This window comes from Crotalus tigris, unplaced genomic scaffold, assembly GCF_016545835.1.
Source record: "Crotalus tigris isolate CLP2741 ecotype Arizona unplaced genomic scaffold, ASM1654583v1 scf7180000018030.5226217, whole genome shotgun sequence".
NCBI lineage: Eukaryota > Metazoa > Chordata > Lepidosauria > Squamata > Viperidae > Crotalus > Crotalus tigris.
In genome coordinates this window covers 3,954,164-3,976,154 of record NW_024096786.1, presented here as the reverse complement: position 1 = coordinate 3,976,154, position 21,991 = coordinate 3,954,164, and the positions used below count along the sequence as shown (strand labels likewise).

At 37.5% G+C, this 21,991-nt stretch overlaps 1 protein-coding gene across 4 annotated transcripts in view; it reads right to left on the bottom strand.

Moving 5' to 3' along the window:
• SASH1 (SAM and SH3 domain containing 1) overlaps positions 1–21,991 on the bottom strand; it is a 590,968-nt gene that overhangs the window by 109,994 nt on the left and 458,983 nt on the right. For all 4 annotated transcript variants that reach the window (XM_039346873.1, XM_039346876.1, XM_039346874.1 and 1 more), the window contains exon 2: positions 7,706–7,834. In XM_039346873.1, the coding sequence (XP_039202807.1) occupies positions 7,706–7,834 (129 nt within the window). The remainder of the gene's footprint in view (positions 1–7,705; positions 7,835–21,991) is intronic.

Sequence of the window (21,991 nt, the reverse complement as noted above, 5' to 3'; positions counted from 1 at the left end):
AGAAAACAACAGAATAGGGAAGACCAGAGATCTCTTCAAGAAAATTGGAAATATGAAGGGAATGTTTCATGCAAAGATAGGCATGATAAAGGACCATAACGGCAGGGACCTAACAGAGGCAGAAGAGATTTAGAAGAGGTGGCAAAACTACACAGAAGAACTATACAAGAACGAGCTTAATGCCGCAGATAACCACGATGGGGTGGTTACTGACCTCGAGCCAGACAACCTAGAATGTGAAGTGAAAAGGAATTAGATTAGGAAATCTGAGCAACAACAAAGCTAGTGGAGGTGACAGTATTCCAACTGAGCTATTCAAAATCTTAAAAGATGATGCAGTAAAAGTGCTACACTCAATTTTCCAGCAAATTTGGAAAACTCAACAGTGGCCACAGGATTGGAAAAGGTCAGTTTACATTCCAATTCCAAAGAAAGGCAATGCCAAAGAATGTTCAAACTATCGCACCATTGCACTCATTTCACATGCTAGTAAAGTTATGCTTAAAATCCTACAAGCTAGACTCCAGCAGTATGTGGATCGAGAACTACCAGAAGTACAGGCAGGATTTCGAAGAGGCAGAGGAACTAGAGATCAAATTGCCAACATACGCTGGATCATGGAAAAAGCTAGGGAGTTCCAGAAAAACATCTACTTCTGCTTCATTGATTATGCTAAAGCCTTTGATTGTGTGGATCACAACAAATTGTGGCAAGTTCTTAAAGAGATGGGAGTACCAGACCATCTTATTTGTCTCTTGAGAAACTTATATGCGGGTCAAGAAGCAACAGTGAGAACTGGACACGGAACCACTGATTGGTTCAAAATTGGGAAAGGAGTCCGGCAAGGCTCTATACTGTCACCCTGCCTATTTAACTTATACGCAGAGCACATCATGAGAAAGGCAGGGCTAGATGAATCAAAAGTTGGAATTAAGATTGCCGGGAGAAATATCAACAACTTAAGATATGCAGATGATACCACTCTAATGGCAGAAAATGAAGAGGAACAAAAGAACCTCTTGATGCGGGCGAAGAAGGAGAGTGCAAAAGTTGGCTTGAAACTCAACATTAAAAAAACCAAAATCATGGCATCCGACCCCCTCAATTCCTGGCAAATAGATGGGGAAGAAATGGAGGTAGTGACAGATTTTATTTCCCTGGGTTCCAAGATCACCTCAAATGGGAACTGCAGCCAAGAAATTAAAAGACGCTTGCTCCTGGGGAGGAAAGCTATGGCAAATCTAGATAGCATACTAAAAAGCAGAGACATCACCCTGCCAACAAAAGTGCATATAGTCAAAGCCATGGTTTTCCCAGTTGCAATGTATGGCTGTGAAAGTTGGACCATAAGAAAGGCTGAGCACCAAAGAATTGAGGCTTTTGAACTATGGTGCTGGAGAAGACTCCTGCGAGTCCCTTGGACTGCAAGGCGTTCAAATTGGTCAGTCCTAGAAGAGATCAACCCCGACTGCTCTTTAGAAGGCCAGATCCTAAAATTGAAACTTGAATACTTTGGCCACCTAATGAGAAGGAAGGACTCACTGGAAAAGAGCCTAATGCTGGGAAAGATTGAGGGCAATAGAAGAAAGGGACGACAGAGAATGAGATGGCTGGATGGAGTCACTGAAGCAGTAGGCGTGAACTTAAATGGACTCCAGAATATGGTAGAGGACAGGAAGACCTGGAGGAACATTGTCCATGGAGTCGCGATGGGTCGGATACGACTTTGCAATTAACAACAACAACTCCTCAAGTTTCAACTATTACAATGCACTCCACATGGGGATGCCATGAAAGCTACTTGGAAACTTCAGCTAGTCCAGAATACAGCAAAATAGGCACCGATGGGAATGCCTCAGCATGTCCATGTGACATCTCTTCTCTGCAATGTACCCTGTTGCCAATCTATTTTTGGGGTGCAATTCAAGGTCATAATAGCATAAACAACATCGGGTTATTTGAGGATCTATCTACCTCCATGGTTTCTCCATGACTGGTATATGTTTAATAGTCGGGCCAGTCAGTATTTAGAGGACTGCAACTCTAAGCAGCAAACCTTCACTTTGAGAAATGAACCTGCCCATGCACAGCTGCCTAGGCAGATGAGTTACAGAGAGGAAAAAGTCAATGCTGTCAAGAGAAAGTGACATAATTTTTTTATCTTCTTCCTCCCTATATTATTCTGTACATTCTATTTCAACTCCTGGCCTCTCTCTGCACTCTTGATGCTGCAAGCACTTTGACAAACATTGTTTTAAGTACAGTGGGTTTCAAGGGTATTCCATACCTATCTCTTCATCATCCAATGGGGAGAATGGGAAGGGGCAAAGGTGCTCCAAGTAAGGAGAAAAGACGTGAACCATTATGATTAACCCTTCTCATCCCTCATAAGCCTCTTGCTTTGACAGAGATAGTGTTGAATTGCTGCAAACATTACTTAATTTTTTTTAGCAATATTAGAAAGTGACAGAAAAATAAAGCAGAGCTCTTCATGATGCCAAACTTGCTTTCTTGATTTATTTGATTTATATGGCTGCCCATCTCACACTCTGGCAGCGAATAAGGATTAAAAAACACAAAATTGTAACATGCAACCTCAATATACAACCCTTAGCACCCAAGGATAAAACAATTATCTTAACACTGACAACCTTGGCTAGCAACATATAGCATATCCATCTGATTTTTGCAGACTCAGATTCTGCAAGCAGGTGTGCTAGTCAGTTTCACAGAAGTTAACCCCATTTCATGAAGATAACAAGGAAGCAACAGCAGCAGCAACATATTGTTTACTTATTTGTTTACTGGATTCATACCCCAACTTTTCTCCAGGAATAGTGTCGGTAATACTTTCTCCATTTTTTTCCCCACAATAGGAACAACACAAGGTAGGTTGAGTTGAGAGAGAATGACTGGCCCAAAGATTCTCAGTGGTTGAGATTGGCCTAGAACCAGTGTCTCTTTAGTAGCACTCCACATCTTAACCATGATGCCATGCTGATACATACACCCTCATTCTCAGAAGAGGTTTTAAGTTGCTGTGCTCAGATGGTCCAATTTTTTAAAGCCTTCCCAAGTATTGGATAAAGAAGGCAACTAGGAAAAATGCTTGTTACTGTCTATTGTACAACACTTAGAAGTATACTATGTGTTTTGAAATTTGACACTGATCAACTAGTTTGATTAGTGTTAGTTTGGCTCCTTGTGCAAGTCAGTTTTGATATGGATAAGGATCTTGGCTCTGGACGATTGGAACCTAGGGATTTACAAATAGTAAATACACTATAAAGTAACTTCTGGTACTCATTTAGCTACAAGTCAAAGAAATTGCTTTTACAGAGGTGCTAAAAAATGGGTGGATCTGCTACAACAGGCTTACTTAATAAACATTGGCACTAGGTCAGAGTTGTATCGCCTTCTTTGGCCAAACAAATCAAACACCGAGACTGTTGTCTGATGGTAGAAGTATATTTATGCAACACTGATGTTTTTCAAATACAGCTCTTGGGGCCATTCAGTTCAATGATCACACCCAACACATGAGTTGCTAAAGCAAAAAAGGTCTGAGATGTCATGTTAAGATAATCTCCAGAATAAGCCTAACAATGCTACTTCTGCAGAGAAGTGTGGAAAAATGGAAGCTGCCTTATGTTTAGACAATACACGTGTGAAAGGAAGACAGAGTTACTATCAAAGAACTTTCTTTCTTTAGAATATTGTGAACAAGATATATATGGGTGTAGAACTCACAGATATAAATCCCAGAGACCAGACTGCTACCATGTCTCTTGTGCAATGTTCATCTAATAGTCCAGTTAAGAAATGGGCTATATGAAATGAATATAATTGACTGCATGCAAATGTACTAAATCCATACATACAGAATAAGGGAGAAGACTGGGAACAGAGGCATTGCTTTTCAAAGTAGAAGAGACAGAATGATGAAGAAAAGTTTATTCACTAAAGTTTCACCTACCCCACGCTGCAGGTAGAGCAAACATAGACAATCAAGTTCAGGAACACTGACAAAAATAAGAATAAGGATGTTACTTTTGATTTGTGTAGATGGGCACAGTAGAGGTGACAGTCTGGTTGAATGATCACTTGAAATACTTGACACATAATATACTGTGGCTGTACCAGCACCTGCTAGTCTTTTTCTTCTAATCACTCTTTCCTCATATACAGAAGAGCTTTCAGTCATTCTGGCTTGCATTTATTAAGGTCCAAATATCTAATTGCTTTCCATATTTGAGGTCCACTAATTCAACTCATTGGGCTTTCCCCACCTGCTCAGTTGAATAATGATATGATGCAAATTAATCTCATCTAGCTAAATTGAAGGGAGTTCTCTATCCATAAAATAGGCTACCTTAACACCAAAGAAATTGCTAGGACATGCCTTACAAAATACCTCCTTGGGAGGCAAATAACTTCATCCCTAAGAGGTATTATCTGAAGTGGTCATTGTATGGTAGGTTGGGAAGATAAAACAGAACTGCTGTATCTTTCATTTGGATACAGAAAGATGACTTTCATCTCTGATTTAGATCAGTTTATCTCAAACTAGAATTCCTCAAAAGATTGGACTATGACTCTCTAAACTAACTACCCTGGCTAGAAAGTCTACCAATTCTGCCAGCATATTTGGGGTCATCCAAGTTGGGGCTTGCTGCACTAAAATCAATTAACATTTGAGCTTAAGCTTTTTTGGGGGGGGGGGGAGTTGCTCCTAATGTGAGGTTTACAGTGATTTTGTAATACCGGCAGAGTCTCCCTACATGCTATAACTAGTTATTTAGACAACAAAACAGCCTGCCAGTGAGTAGGCTTTTAATTACATTCTTTTAATGGAAAGAGTCAGCCTTTTGTTTATTTGTTGAACTCAACAAATAAGGGCTTTGGTATAAATTATGGCTCTACCAAGAGGATTTGGCACTTTTTACACCTCTGGAGAAAGTAAATTAATTGTTTTCATGGAGGAAAAAGCTCTTTTAAGTAATACAGGATTATTTTTTTAAAGAGATTATTAGTTTAGTGTGTAAATATACAAAGTTCTTTTTTAATAATGGGTTCTGGCTTAGTCCTTCAGATTCTTTTTATTTTTTTTAATCACTAGAAATCTGAGCTATGTTGTGCTATAGATTCCATGTATAGATTAGTTTTGTAGCTTCCTGAAAAAAATAGGCACTATTTCCCAGCTGTGTGGGAGATGACAAAGAATGCTATGTGCCCTGGAAGCAAAAAAATTGCTAAGGCCAGCCAGGCTTGCTCAGATCTTGCATCTTATATAGTGTCCATTTCTAAAAGTAAATTTGTATAAGCAAACCAACAAGAAATAAGGCTATATGATTCAAGCAACAATTAAGGACCTGCCACACGCATGGTGTTTTACAACAATGCTGCATTCTGAATTTCAGAGCAACAAAATAAATAAGATGCTTAATACAGGAAAGTTATACAGAGTGCTTTATCCGAGAGAGCGCTTGAAAACACACAGGCCCACACATACAATCTTGCTCTACTATTGTTCTGTTTAGTAATGCCTCTTTGCTCTACTGCAGGGGTGTCAAATTGCTGGCCCATGGGCCGGTTGCATCATGCAGAGGCCGCGCCTACCCTAGCTCCGGCAATGTGAAAAAAGTCACGATATGTCACGACACATCACATGACACAGCGAGTTTAACACCTGTGGTCTACTGCCTTACAATCACTGAATTAAATTGTGCCACCCAACTTGAGTGTACCTTACTATGGATTAAAAATTATGCTTCAAAATTTTCTATTTTGTCTGCCACATAAGGACTAGAGAATGGAGTTATACCAAAAATCCTTTCTCTACATCAGAGGCTGAACATTCTGGAGGCCAGGACAGAAAAGATTCCAATGATGGCTCCCATGAGAGGGAAAAGTACTCTTCCCCCATTTTCAAGAATGACAAGTCAGAAAGAACACTCAAAGATAAAACATTTGAAAAAGTGGGAGGACAGCAGAGATATATTTATGGATTGCAAATACTGACAAGGTCTCCAATCATTAACTCCTTTTTTCTGATAATACCTTGGTAGGCTGGATGTCTTACTCCACTTCATTTAAGGAGGAGTCTTCATTTAATTTTAATCTACTAAGTCTTCATTTAATTTTAATCTACTGAGCCAGGGTCTTTTTAAGTGAGACATATTCAGAGCTATCCCTGAGGTAGGATTCTTCCTAGAGAGACCTAGACTTTGTTGAGAACTTTTCTCTAGCCAAAAGAAGCTAATTTACACCTCTAACTGAGATGTAAGAAGGACATGGAGGACTATATGGCAGCTGAGGTGGCAGTATTTCAAGTAGACTGACCTTCAATTCTCTGTAGATTGATTTGTTCTAAGTTTCAAAGGATAGCTTGATACAAGTCTTGATCTGCCTGGATATCAGTGTGAGCTGCCGAAAGAAACTAGGAGACTGTCCAAGATTGTGAATTCCTCTGTTTAATTCCAGTAGTTTATTGTTCAGATTATATGATCCTTCTCTAATATAGATTTGGGCCTAGGGCACAATCGAGGGAGAATCACTTCCTGGCTTTGATGAAAGACTGAATTCACCTTAGCAATGAAGGTTGTGAGTAGTTGCAGAGCAATGATGTCTGGCTGGATGATGCAGAACTCCTTTTGGGCAGAGAATATGCCTATTTATGATAATATCTTGGCTACCAGAAATGTTACCTTCCATCTTAGATGCTCTAAGGTATGTACAAGTGATTGAATGGAGCCAGGTGAGGACAAAGTACAAGCTGGAGGTTCCATGATGAATGCTGGCAGGTGTTTAATGGAGTTAATAGAGAGGCCTTTCATATATCACTTGGTATGAACATGTAAGATTATTCCACAGCACTGGGACTAAGGAATGGGCCAAAAACTGTATGCAGAGGATGCTTCATTGTAGAAAAGCCGGGCCTTAAGAAGTGGAAATTGACATTGGGAACCTTCTCTACTTTTTAGTCCTTCTGAGCAAAGCTAGCCAACATTAGGCTGTAAATATAGGAAGCAGAAGTTCTTTTGGATGCTGGGTTTTACTCAATGGTTTTGCTATCATATTCCAGGCTAATGAGGTGATTCCTTGCATATACAATGACCAGCTGAGATCCAGATCACTGAAGACATTTGTTGCCTCTGTTCCCTGGAAAATGGATGGAAAGCATGTGATGAATTGTTGTATCCTGAGACTGGAAAGAGTTGCTAGGAGGTCTGTTGTTGGCATCCTGAAGATCAACATAATTTGTTCAAACAATGGGAGTTGAGATTAATCACTTGGATCTCAGAAAACTATTCTAATGGCATACTGTGGATGTGCTAGATGCATTCTGCTACATAACCAAGTACTTATTCTCTAGCAAAGACTGGGATATCCAGGGAAGCTTTTATGGCTAGATCTCTAGTCTAATATGTTCTGTGCCATAGGATACACATTTGTCTATGGATGATTGAGGATGACCTCTCTATCTCAGAGGTGTTACTAGATACAGGGGAGACCTCTGCAACCGATGACTAGAACTCAAAGAGTTTCTGGTCCTTCCTTACCCATGAAAGCTGGCTGGGTGACTTTGAGCCAATCACTCTCTTTCAGCCCATGTCACCTAAAAGGATTGTTGTTGTGAGGACATTCCTGAAATCCTAAAATGTGTTCTTAGTTTGCAAATGAGTAGTCTTCCTTATCATCTTACCATATCAAGGTCTTGAGATACCCTTCGTTTACGCAGTTCTTCCATCCTTTCACATACATCGGTAAAACAGGTATTATAGTAATCTGCATACTGTTGAGCCAGATCATCAATGTTGCCCAGTGACCCATCCTACAGAAAAATACAGAAGGAACAGAACATAAGCATTTAATAATTCTTCACAAAGTTAAAGACATTAAAGTAGTTACAGAATGGAGACAGTACTTCAATATCTATAGTGCTCAAAAAGCAGTGAGGATACAAGAAATTCCTATAAACTTCAAAAGGATACACTGTCAAGACCTTATTAGATAATGAGGCTGTGCAATACTTTAGATTCAGTCATTTTTGGCGCATACAGGAGCCAGGAACACAGCACCTTAAAGCAGCTTGATCTTCTTCCCAAACTGTTCAAGGAGCTCCTTGAGGCAATCAAGCATGGTCTTGCCTATCTTGCCAATTCATAATCTCTTTTCTTGTTCACTTGGGTTACACAGTTCTAATGCCCATTTCAAATAACGTCCATTTGAAAAACAATAGGATATCTTTTGGGGTTAATCTCATGTATACACAAAGCCCAGAGCTATCACACCTTATTGATGCACAAAATTTTATTTCTAATTAAACTCTCATGATTCCACCAAGTGAAAAATCTAAATAGGAATAAAATGCAATATATTAAATGATGTAGTTTGTAAGTGTACATAAGGCTTAGTTTGTAGTCTGACTTAGAAACTGTCAACAGGATTTGCAAAATATTATGTTTCTATCATTATTCATCTTTTCATGTTCTTAAGTTGGAAATGGTTGCAACAGACTCTGCCTTGCAATTCCACTAATGTTATTTTCAGATAGCATAGGCAGTGGTGGGATTCAAATATGTGAACAATCGGTTCTCTGTATGGATGCCGTTTCTGGAAGTCCATTCTGGCCCTGGCCAACAAAAAAATAGCTTCCAGTTCTGCCGAAGTGGTACGAACCAGCTGAATCCCACCACTGAGCATAGGTTATATTTCATCTGATCCAAGTAAGTTACTATCTAATAAAAGAAACTTTAATATAAAATTATTAACTCCTACACACTTTTTCACAGCATGTTTTTTTCTGCTGTGAAAGGAGAGGAAATAAATCATAAAGAAAAAAAACATTTTAAGAGGGGGAGAATGGAACATTTATTAAAAGTAAACTATCTGTAACATTTCAGGACAATACTTGTCCAATAGTTTCTTCTGAGATTGGCTTGTGCACTGGAATACTTCCTTTTTAATCACATATATATATTTCAGAATTTTTGGTGAAATAATTACAGATACTCTAAATGATAAATTGGTATGAAACTCCTACAGAATTAGTTTGATAATATGTGAATATAAGAAACATCCATCATGATCCATGTGAATGAAATGAATAACAAAGACAAGTTATAATGATCTAATGCTTACTGTGCTAGATTTATTGGTTATTGCACATCATTATTTTTAACTGATGTTAATAATAACATGGAGCAACAGTTCATTAAATGATTTGAATTAAATGATATAAACCTTACAAGAAAAAGTATTCAGCTCAAAATGTTGTTTGTTAATATTTTTATGGCTTTAAATTCATTTATATACTTTTTTTTTTTTACTATAAATCAGCACCCAAAGTCAGACTGGCCTTTGAATCTGATAATGTTTTATAAAAGTTGTGTAATTCTACCCTTAACAGGATAAGAGCAGTAGGCAATACATACACTGAAATAACATTGATATTGTAAAGTGGCTGATGATTTTTGTAGGAGGAAAAGATATGAGGCAAAGAAAATAAAACTAGAGGGAAGGCCTTATGAAACAAGAAATCTTTTTTTAAATAGAAGCCCTAACAGGTCAATTTTAAGTTGTTAGATTTCCTCTCTGAAGTGTTCACTGAAAACAGTTAACACAGAGACAGAAAGGACTATAATAATGCCATCAAGTCCAATTATGTTTGCAATTTCTGCCTCATTTGAAAACATTTAATAAAGTGGAGTTTGCAATATTCCTTGCTAATTAATTTTATTACATGAGATTAAATGGCACTTAGTTTCTAGAAACTTTTCAAAAAAAATTTCTACTGGAACCTGCCTTTCTGTAACTTAAAACCGTTATTCTGTATCCTGCAAACTATTGTAGGTAAGGATAATTTTTTATTTTTCTAGTGGGTAATAAAATTCTGTATTCCCCCCCCCAGCCTATCTATAAATACTCACTCTATCATTGTTGGGGACTTTTATTTATTAAACATATTTCTATCTTGCCACAATCAAAAAGAGACTTAATGGCTTATAGAACTGGATGTTTCATATTCTAATAGAAGTCTCTAGAATTAATTTCAGAACTTCTGTATGGTTAAGACCTGACTTTGCAATCAGAGTTTAGTACTTCTAATTCAGCGGTCCCAACCTTTTGAGTGCCAGGAACCAGTTCCACGGACAGAGGTTTTTCCGTGGATTGGAGGGAGCGTGGTTTTGTGTGCTGCCTGCACCCCATGGATGGGGCTTTGCTTGTCTGCACAGCCCAGTTGCCGATGCCGGTCCACAGCCCAGGAGTTGGGGCCCCCTGTTCTGATTTACCACAATCTGATAAATAACACTGTAGGTAATTTAATTGTAAGTATTCCTTCAGTAGTTCAATTATTGCTTAGACCAAGGGAATAAAAACACTAACCTCCTAAATGTCAAGTAAATAAAATAAAAATGTAGATTAAAAAAGCCTATCCTTCAAAAGAGTACTTAGAAAATACAGACAGGGTGCTGACTGTATGAAATATTTCACATATTTAGCTCTGGCTATTTCTAGATAAACACAGAAAGACAAGCATTACTATTGCTAACTAAAACATAAGAGTTACTGTGTGGAAGGCCATTGCAAGCATCGACAATTTATCTACAGAACTACAGTAATTGAAGAGGCAGCCATGAAGAACTATGCAGTAATGCACATGTAACATCTTTCATTTGGGTGCTATGGCTAGGACAAAGGACATAGCTGTTTGCTTCAGCAAAATTATCCCACAAGCTTCACGTTACTGAAGAGTTGCAGAGATTATTTCAGCATTGGAAACAGTTTCCCTTGATCACAGGTCCTAACAGAAACATAACGTCTAACATAACTGATATACTTAAAGCTATATAATGGTCCAATTTGGCACTTACCAGTCATGCTGGGATTACTGCTACCAGGTTTTTCAGCCAATATTGCTGGCTGGCTGAAAATTCAAGCAGTTTTCATTTGGCATGGGAGATTGCCAGATGGCCAAAGGATGGAATTACCTATTTAAAACATCTGCCTTTTTTTAGTAATTATATTTCACTTGTTCTTTCTGAGCAATCAGGTTGATTTGGCAATGATTCCAGTAACCTCTCCAACTCCCCATCGTTTTTCTGAAGTAATCCGATGTCCAGAATGTAAACCTTTCCCATCCATCTTCCCAATCCCTCTCTCCTTAAAGATTTTCTGCTGGAGGGTGCATGCATGCAGTAGGGACAAGCAGGAACCTTGGTTGAGGATGGAGAATTCTGTCATTTTTGTCACTCCCTTTGATCACCAAAAAGAAGTCTTTAATTTATGATCACAACTGAGCCCAAAATTTCTGTTGCTAAGCAAGACATTTGTCAAGTGACTTTTGCCCAATTTTACTTTCTTGCCACTGTTGTTAAGTGAATCGCTGCAGTTGTTTAGCGATTTATTTATTACATTAGTTTAATTTAATAATAGGTTTTATTAAACTAGTTTGCCACCCATTTCGTCATGAGGCAACCTCTTCACCCTTCCTGATATAAATGGTAGCAAAATGTTCCTCCTGCTTTTTAATGTTTTATAGTTTATTTAGTATCATTTATATTGATTCGATGGCTGGTCCACGGCTGGTCCACCTGCCCTCTCAGGAAAGAAGCTTTACTTACTTTGCTCTAGGACAGTGGTTCTCAACCTGTGGGTCGGGACCCCATTTGGGGTCGAACGACCATTTCACGGGGGTCGCCAAACACGACCTTTTTTCCCCCTTTGGCCACGCCCCTGGCACCCGGTGATGTATAAGTGGTTGGGGGTCACCACAACATGGGGAACTGTATTATGGGGTCGTGGCATTAGAAAGGTTGAGAACCACTGCTCTAGGACTTGATCATGCACAAAGCTGCTAGTGGACTAGCTATTCCATTACTGCTGGAATTTTAGTTCATATTCATCCTGCGGTCTATGACTTTGGTGAAACTTCCATATAACAATAACAAAAAAGTCATAAAATACAAATCCAATTACAGAAAGTGTAAGATGCTCATATGTTCACAAGGTATCTCATTTTATGACTTCAATGTACCTCTTGCTTTTTATTTTTCTAGTTTCAAGGTTCACCGGTTTTGCTAATAACCTGGCCTTCAACTACACGGAAAAATTGTCTCTATAATATTAAGCAAGAGTGAGTATGGCTTTAGATATACTGCAATTATTTTATTATTTTAACCATATCTACTGTATAAGCACTGAAGCACGTTTGTCTTTTAATTCTTGGTTGTGTACCGCATCAAAGACTTTCAAATGTCACTTTCAATGTACTCGTCAATAATGTCAGAAAAGCTATCTTAAAAAAAAAAACACAAGCCAAAATGGTAGCAATTAGAGAAGCGTGAATGTTCTCATTACATAGCAAATGAATTGGCAGCTGCTTAGACAAAGAGACATTGTTGTTTCATACATTCTGCACAAACTATGCTACGAACATTTTTAAATAGGCCATGTTTGAAACAACTCTTATCAGAATAAGAATAGAAATAAATTACCCCTTTCTATGTTTTTTTCTTAGATCCCATTGCAACAACAATATAATCATACTATGATCCAACACACATTTTGGCAACTTTACAAGCCTAATCAGATTCTAGTCAGAACCAGTCAGATTCTATGTATATTTATGGGAAATACAAAAAAGATATTACCAGACAGTATTTTATTTATTTATTACATTTATATGCCTACCATCTCAAACACATGAATTATTATACAAAATATTAATTATGGTTGGTAAATTAATCAATTAAAGATTTCTTCTTTACTAAATGCCACTTTTAGTTGGCCTTCCAAGGGATTTTCAAGATAATCAAACATGTTGGCCTATAGATTCAACAAGAATCTCAGGCCAGTGATTTTTGCTTTATTATAAATGAAGAAGAATATTTTCATTGGATACTTTCTCCAATATTACTTATTTATTAAATTTATAAGCTGCCCAACTTGTTGTCCAAGGTGATTCTGGAAATTTGAAAGTTTTGAGGCAATACAATCAATAATCTTTAAAGTAGTCTCAAAATGACATCTTTCATCCAATATGCCTCAACAATCTGAATAAAGCTCAGCCTGACCATCTGAATCAATCAGAAAAGAGCTGGAAGGGACGGACCTTGGAGGTCTTCTAGTTCAACTCCCTGCTCAAGCAGGAGACCCTATATCATTTCAGATGGGTGGCTGTCGAGTCTTTTTTTAAAAACCTCCAGTGATGAAGCACACACAACTTCTGAAGGCAAGCTGTTCCACTGATTAATTGTTCTCACTGTTAGGAAGTTTCTCCTTAATTTTCTTCTTGATTAGTTTCCATCCATTCTTTCTTGTCCTGCTGCCTCTGGTGCTTTGGAAAATAAGTTGACCCCCTCCTTTTGTAGCAACCTGTCAAATAACGGAATTGCTGTCATGTCCATCCAGTTCTTCTTTTTTCTAGACTAGCCAAACTCAAATCCTGCAACTGTTCTTCATATGTTTTGGTCTCCAGGCCTTTAATCATGTTAATTGCTCTTCTTTGCACTTTTTCCCACAGTCTCAACATCTTTTTTGTAATGTGGTGACCAAAACTGAATGCAGTATTCCAGGTGTGACCTTACTAAGGCTTTATAAAGTGGTACTAATACTTCACGTGATTTTGATTCTATGCCTTTGTTTATACAACCAAGGATTGTATTAGCTTTTTTGGTAGCGGTTGCAGCTCACTGCTGGCTTACGTTTAAGTGATCGTCCACCAGGACTCCAAGGTCCCTCTCACAGTTACTATTTTTGAGCCAGGTTTCACCTAATCTGTACTTGTACTTTTGGTTTTTCCTGACTAAGTTTAAAACCTTGCCTTTCTCCACATTAAATTTCATTTTGTTGGATAGGGCCCATTGTTCAAGTCTGTCAAGACCTTTTTGGATCCTGAGCTTCTCTTTCGGGATGTTGGCTATTCCTGCCAGCTTAGTGTCATCTGCAAATTTAATAGTTCCCCTTCTATTCCCTCATCTAAGTCATTTATGAAGATATTGAAGAGTACTGGGCCTAAGATGGAGCCTTGTGGCACCCCACTGCTTACTTCCCTGCATGTAGATGTAGTACCATTAAGGATGACTCATTGAGTATGGTTATTAGACAGTTACAAATCCATCTGGTGGTGATGTTGTCAATCCCACATTTTTCTAGCTTACCAAGAAGTAGGTTGTTGTCTACTTTGTCGAATGCCTTGTTGATGTCTAAGTATGCTATGTCCACAGCATTTAGTGGACATAGTATACTTAGACTTCAACAAGGCATTCGACAAAGTAGACAACTAGTGGATAGTATCAATTTAGTCACTTTGTCAAAGAATGAAATAAGATTGGTTTGGATGATCTGTTTTTAACAAACCCATACTGGCTTTTAGTTATAACTTTGTTTCTAGATTTTTGCAGATCCATTTTTTGATGATCTTTTCCAATATCTTCCCCGGTATTGATGTTAGGCTGATTGGTCTGTAATTTCCTGGGTCTGTTTTTTCCCCCTTTTTTGATGGGAACTACATCAGCTGTTTTCCAATCCTCAGGTGTTCCAGGATTTTTGAAAGATATGTTAAAATAGTTCTTAGATAACATCTGCTTCAGAACTCTGGGATGTAATCCATCAACTTCCAGTGATTTATATTCATCAAGATCCAGAAATGGATCTCTTCATTTAGGGAATGAAACTAGAAATACACTTAAACTTCAATTTAATGGTTTGTTTGTGATGAAGTTTCAGTGAAATCAGAATTTTGTTAAGTGCTGTAAATTAATCCTAACTATATCAATTGTGTGGACTGTTCAGAAACAATGGACTTTACTTGGAGGTGAGGTCTGAACTAAAAAAATATTATCTATTTTATCAAAGTCACCTGGAAATTTTTCTGAATAGAAAGATTGGCTGTATCCTTAGGAAGTATGGAACTCCACCGCTGAACCAAAGTTATGCATAGGTGGAGGACTTTGCTTCAAAGTATTCTGAGAATTAAAACTGTGCCTAATCCCCACACAAGCTTAGTCAGTTTCATTCCTTCAGTAATGAATTCGGGCAATTTTCATTTTAAGTTTACTGTTGGCTCAGTCTTGCTTAATTTTTCTACTGATCCTTCACTTGTATTTAAAGTTAGAGTAAAGCTCATTTGATAGTACTTTTTCCACAAGTAAAGTGAAATAAGTTTCAGTAGGAAAGTAAAAAGCTGTCATATGTTCATTTAGCCACAAATGTTCAACGCGTTATAAAGCTTGTGAGCACACATTAGGCATAATTCCTCTGATGACAATCAGATGCAACTTAATTTGCATAATCTGGCATCACACTACATAAATTCTGCAAACTAAGCCTTTGCAGAAATGCCATGTCCTGAATTATGCCTTTATAGTAGTTATGGGTGTGCATGGGGTTATACGTGTAATCCCAAAATGAAAGGCAAGGCCTCCATGCAAACAAATATTCTACTGTTTTGGTAAATGATGGGTGAATTGAGGAGGTGAAGCTGCCTCAAATAGAGAGAGTGCAATATTGCATGTTTTTGCCCAGGCCTTATGTTAATACCAATCTTTGAATTGTACTATCTTGCATTATGCCTTATTTCAGGAACACTGTAGCATTTCTATACATTTGTAATCTGGTTTTCATTTATTCATTCATTTCATAGCAAGACAAACTAACTTGAATCAAGAAACTTCCCACATGTAAGCACCATAGTACTGGGAATTAGCTCTTCACTGTCTCAGCCAGGCACACAATAACTATTTTATTCTGAACTGTAATATAGTTACAGTTCATTTAATTAAACCAAGTCCAATCACACTCCTGTGGGCTTTAAACTGTGCACACCCATTTAGATATTATATAGATGTGTATCTTCTAAGTACTGGGGACTACACAGAGCTTCATATTTTTATCAATTACGGGTACCAGCCTGTTAACAAAAGCTTTATCTCTTGACAGTTTTACAAGCCTTTCAACTATTGGATGTGCTATGTTTATGTTCATATTGCCTCATCGGTGCCAAAATACTCCTTGATGAAGCAAAACAGCCTGCTTTCTCAAATAAATAGGATTTAACATCTCACTCTACTTGCCAACACAAAGACATGTTATAATGGCTGGTTCTAACTCACTTAAAGTTTTAAATGGATTCTTGTAATCAACAAAGAGATAGACTAAGCATACAAATACATTTATGAGCCCTCAGACGATAGAGCTCTGTAGCTTCCCTGATCACCCAAACCAGCAACATGGCACTCTTTACCCCAATCTTACTGCTCGAATTCTATTCCAGCCTTCCAACTTTCAGAAACGTTTATATGTGTGTGACTATTAAAAGTCTCATCATCTGCAGCCAATGGAAGTAATCAATACATCTAGTAAATACCAGATTTGAAAAAGGCTGATGGATGTCATTGGTCACCCTCAGCTTAACATTAATCTCTTTTTCAGAGCAGTTTATTTGAAAGCTTTGCTAAGTACATATCTGCAGTGAACCATAAATATATTGCTAGAAATAGCAAGGGGACTTCAATAATCTTGGCATTTGTTGATCAATAGGCCCTTCCTATCAGTAACGGAGTTTCCCACAACATATTCTGACCCAGCCTTCGCAAGTAATGAGAAACTGCTTACTTGCATGTAAAACAAACCCCTTTTATTAAAAAAAGAGCAGGAACAATCTTTGTCCATGTTGGGTAGACAAAACCAAAAAGAAGTAGTCACAAAGGAAAGTCTTTTCCCCTTCTGACACCGGGCAAGAATAGTCTCTGTTCACTTGAGAACTCCAGATAGAAAGTCTTTCAAGGATTAAGCCAAGCAGAAACAGTCTCTGTTCACCCTGGCTGAGGCAAATTCACTACCTATTAGTTCCCAGCAGGGAAATTCAGTTGGCACCTCAAATACAGAGCAGGCAGTCCCGACAAACCTGGTTCTGATAAAGGAATCTGACTTGATTGATGTACCCTGGAAAATGAATGGTTGTCTGCGACAATAGGCCACTCCCAAACCCCTACTATTTATTTCCCAGCCAGGGAGGGGCTGGCTAGTGTCTACATCTTCTTTTCCTTAGAGCCGGCTCCGTTGCTCTCCTCTTCTCATCTGGGACGAGCACCATCTGTTCCTCCCCCTCACTCATCTAAGGTCCCGAAGACAGCTGACTCTCCACCTGGGCGTGGACCAATGACTCCGGCTCTACCACTGCCTCTGATTCTGCTTCCTCATCAGAGCCTTCCAAAGGCCCCGAAGTTGACCTAGGCTTCCTCTCCCCCTCCCTCCTTGTCTGACTGCTGCTAGCTCTGCTGGCAGCCGACGGACCACAACACAGCATGTCGACAAGGGCCCATTTAAACCACAGCTCATGCCCTTTTATATTGTACCCTCTGTAAGTTTTCACAGATCCACTTTATAATTTCTTATCTTGTAAAATATCTGGGAAATTCTGATTTTTTTTATGTACTGCTGTTATTATTGGTTCAGTATGATACAGTTTCTTTGAACATAGCTAAATACAGCAGGGGTTTGAACTATAAGATCTCCAAGGTCCATTCTAACTCTATTATTCTGTTAATAACAGTTATTGTAAAATTAGGCAGGCTTTGGACATCCATCAATGATCTCACCATTCATTTTAGTACACTATTATATCTTGTTCTGTTCTGTTTTGTTTTATTTTAATATTTTAATTTTTATTCTGGTCTGAGACCATAATAGAAAACTAACTTCGCACGGCCAGTAACAGCAGAAAACCAGCAGTATCTGGCATTAGACATAGGGTGAAAAGAGGAAGCAATAAGACCACTGCAGGTCTTCAAATGGGACATGAATGTGGTAAATGGGTAGCTGTAAATAGATATGCATGCATGCATTTTGGGCTGTATTATAAGCACATACACACCTTTTAAAGAGGGTTTTTTTTTATGAAACATCACAAAAAGATAACACAGATCAACCTCCAGATCAAATAGATTAACTTCACACTGTACAGCTATAAAGACCATCATTTGATTCAGAGACTATATGTAAAATATACATAAATGTCTATTGTTCTTAAATCATGCATCAAACTAATCCATGATTAATTATGAGTTGTTAAACGAACACCTATGGCTTGATTCAGAATAATATGAAGCCATAAATCATGGTTTAAAAGACACAGTGGTTATGTTCAAACATAATACTAGGCTGAAATCAAATAAACTACATTACTTCTTAGTGCAATCAGTTATAAAGAATGTATGTGGTTATAAAGGCTTACAAATAGATTTAAAATTAAATCACAACTTGGTCAGAAACTGTTCATCCTTTTCACTGTGGCAAGGCAGGTAGCAACTTGGAAATTGTTTTTACTTTTAGTGTCTTGCACGAAGATTCACTAGCCTTTAAAAAAGGTTTACTATAATGCTGCCTGCAATTAGTGCTATTAATATTTTGATTGCATTCTATTTCTTATGCATAAACCAGCCTGAAAAAAGGACATTCAAGGACAATACAGAAGCTTTTTAAAATAAATTTTAAAAAATACTGATTTGGAAGTATTTCATTATGTTCAATGTAAACTACTTTTATTCTTAAATGTTAGCTGGTTCTAGTTCAATATACTGTAGGCTGAAAGATGGCTATAGATTGTTAAAGATTTTATTTAAAACCTTTTTAAAAAGGCAGGAAGCCTGCTTTGAACCTGAATAGATGGGTCAGGCTGACAGCTGAATCAGTAATCTAGTACCCTGGTATGTACATCTGTCATTCAAATTGCAAAGGCAGGCAAAAAAGAAACTTGCAGCACAGCTGAGGGACCTACTGTGGGTTCTTTTATTATGCTTATTACAATTACATCTGTATTGTTTATTTATGGAACTAATTCTTCAATCTGTGGAAGAGATTATCACAAATGCAAGGATCTCAAATATGGGCTTATTTTTGGAATGCAGACATGGACAATTACATTTATGTCAAGGGGATAATATTTCAGGCCCAGCATTTTGAACTGTATTCAAGAACTTGGAATCTGGACTACGGGCACATTCATATAAATATGACTCTTAGAATTTTTCTGCATAGTTAATATTTCAAGGTTAGTAGTTAAGCAAAATTCAAGTGTCCTGTTTTCTAATGTTACGCATTCTTAACATTTGCTTTGAGGTACTTATAAAGCAACTGTATGAATGCAATGAAAATAGAATGTTTAATCTATGAAAGTGTCCCACAAATATCCAGGTTTACTCAACAATCCTATCAGAATAAAAGAAAAGAAGCTATTCCAGATCCAAGACATTAAGCCAAATAGATATAAACTCACATCTAGACCAAGCATTATATTCTGGAAATCTAGTTGATGCTCCTGATTATACTAAAAATATTTAGCTTTAAAGTACAAGCTTTTAAAAGCCAATCTGTTCAAGGTGAAATTTGTTTTAATATATTTCTGACATCTGTAAATTTTTTTCATAATTGGGAGGGTCTCAAATGTTTTTAAGCACACCATTCTTTCCTTTCATCAGACACTTCTGTCATTCTGGCTTGCTAAAATCTTACACCCAGCTGTTTTTAGGATATTCAGACAAACAATTAAATTAAGATACATGAATCTCAGAAACACTTCGACCTTCATTAATCCTCCTCAGATCTTCCACTTCTTCCCAACAGTGATGGTTTGTGATGAGGCACATGCATAGGTATGTGAATGAGATTTGGTTGAAACAGGCATAGAGCCTTCCAGGTTTTTTTACTTTTTATTCACTTAAAAGGCAACAAGAAGCCACTTCAGCCAAGCTTTACCAGAACTGTCAAGCAATGTCACTTTACCAGCTTCAAGTCTTACTGTTTTGCATTCTTTCATGAACATTTCCCATTCCTGACAGCCTAGGGGGTGGGGCTTGATCCAAGCAAGCATTTTTCTCCTCGCTGACCTGTAGCCTCAGAGCAAGTATTGAGCATATCTTAGCTAACATACATGTGTAGCCAACTTATGTGCACTCCCTTCTTTTTTTTTTTTTTTTGCTAAATACTGGAAGTAGTCCTATCTAGATTTAAGAAAAAGGTTTAAAGAACTTAGTGACACACTTTTCATCTCTTTCAGTCATATACATTAGATGCTGGCCTGGATCTAGCTGTTTATTCTCTGGCAAGTAAAGCGTTGATCTTTGTTTCATCAATCTTCTGGCATACCGCCATGCCTTCTGCATTGGCATGATAGATCCAAAACTACCTTTCCTTTTTTGTGTCTCTTCTTCTTGATCCCCATCATCAAAAATTTCATAGACTTCACCCTACTCAGGAATAGAGGAGCCTTCAGAAGGGCAAAAACTGCTCAATCCATTTTAGGATCACTAGTCAATTCATTTGCTTAATTAAGGTCTATAAACCATGTTCAACAGCTACAAGAACCAAATACTTTCTAGCTACTATTTTATATAGTTTAGGTAGCACCATCATGCCCATATCCTTCTTCCAACAATTATCTCTGATATTCACAAGTTATATTTGCCCCCTTTTATCAACTTTCTATTTGCTGACTTCCCCTCCCATTAAATACTGTGTCCAATGAGAATCTAAAGAAATCCTTAATTTCCAATTCCTTTATCAGAATCTATAGCAATAACATGTTACTATAGAGCTTGTTCAGATGTCTGCAAGAATGCATTGAGATATTTGTCTAGTGGAACATTAGGTTTATTAGGACATTTATAAAATATATTACATCACTAAAGATATTTTTATTCTACACAAACCTTAGTAATATCTACCACAATTTAATTAATAATTGTATTGTCATACTTTTCCACCTTCCACTGTACAAGTACAATTTTTCACATTTTTCCACCTTCCCCTATATGTATATATACTGTACATGCAATGCTTAGTATCTTTTCTTTAGCATGAAGATGTGTGGACTTCAACTCCCAGAACTAAGATTGAGAAATACTAGTCTAAGATATTTATGATTAATTCTGAGTGTATGTGCAGTTTTAATTTAAATTAAGATATTTGCATAATTAAAATTTCATAAATGGTATATAGTTATGAATAAATTTATGATACATTTCATGTCCTTACAGTAATAAGTTTACATATGGTAAGAAATCCATTCCTCACCAGGCGTAGTAATCTCTGCTATACACAATAGAATTAAAAATATTCTTAGTACTAAATTGTACTACATTGGTTTTACTTTCTTTCCCCCAACATTTCTCAGAATGATTTTTTTCCAGATTAAATTGGAAAAGTACAAAAGTTTTGCTTCTTTTCTTCAAGGTTTTTAGCTTTCTACTTGTATATTAAATTAATAAGCAAAGGAACTTGAGGACCATAATATTTTCTCTTTGCACCCTAACAGAGGTGATGAGTGATGCCTGGTTTCCTTCAGACATAACATTTAGAATTGAAGCCAAATAGTTCAATCTTGGTTTCATCAAACCAGACAATCTACTTCCTCACAGTCTGAAAGTCCTTCAGATACTTTTTTGCAAACTCCAAGCACATTTTCATGTGTTTTGAATTGAACAGAGGCTTCCGTCTATCTGTCTGCCATAAAGCCTTAATTGATGGAGGACTGCAGTGATGGTTGTCCTTCTAGAACTCTGTCTCATCTCCACACAGAATATCTGGAACTGAGTCAGAGTGACCATTGGGTTCTTGGTCACCTCTCTTACTAAGACACTTCTCCCCACTGCTCAGTTTGACTGGGTGACCAGCTCTTGGAATAGTCCTGGTTGTGCCAAACTTCTTTCATTTGACAATTATGGAGGCCACTGTGCTCCATTTCAGCACAGCAGAAATTTTATTGTAGCCTTCCCCAGATCTGTGCCTTACAATAATCCTGTCTCTGAGCTCAGCAAGCAGTTCCTTTGACCTCATGGCTTTTGCTCTGGTACAATATGAATTGTCATCTGTGAGACCTTCTATAGAGAGGAGTGTGCCTTTCCAAATCATGTCCAATCAATTTAATTTACCCCAGGTAGACTCCATCAAGATGTAGAAACATATCAGCAACAATCAAGACAAATGG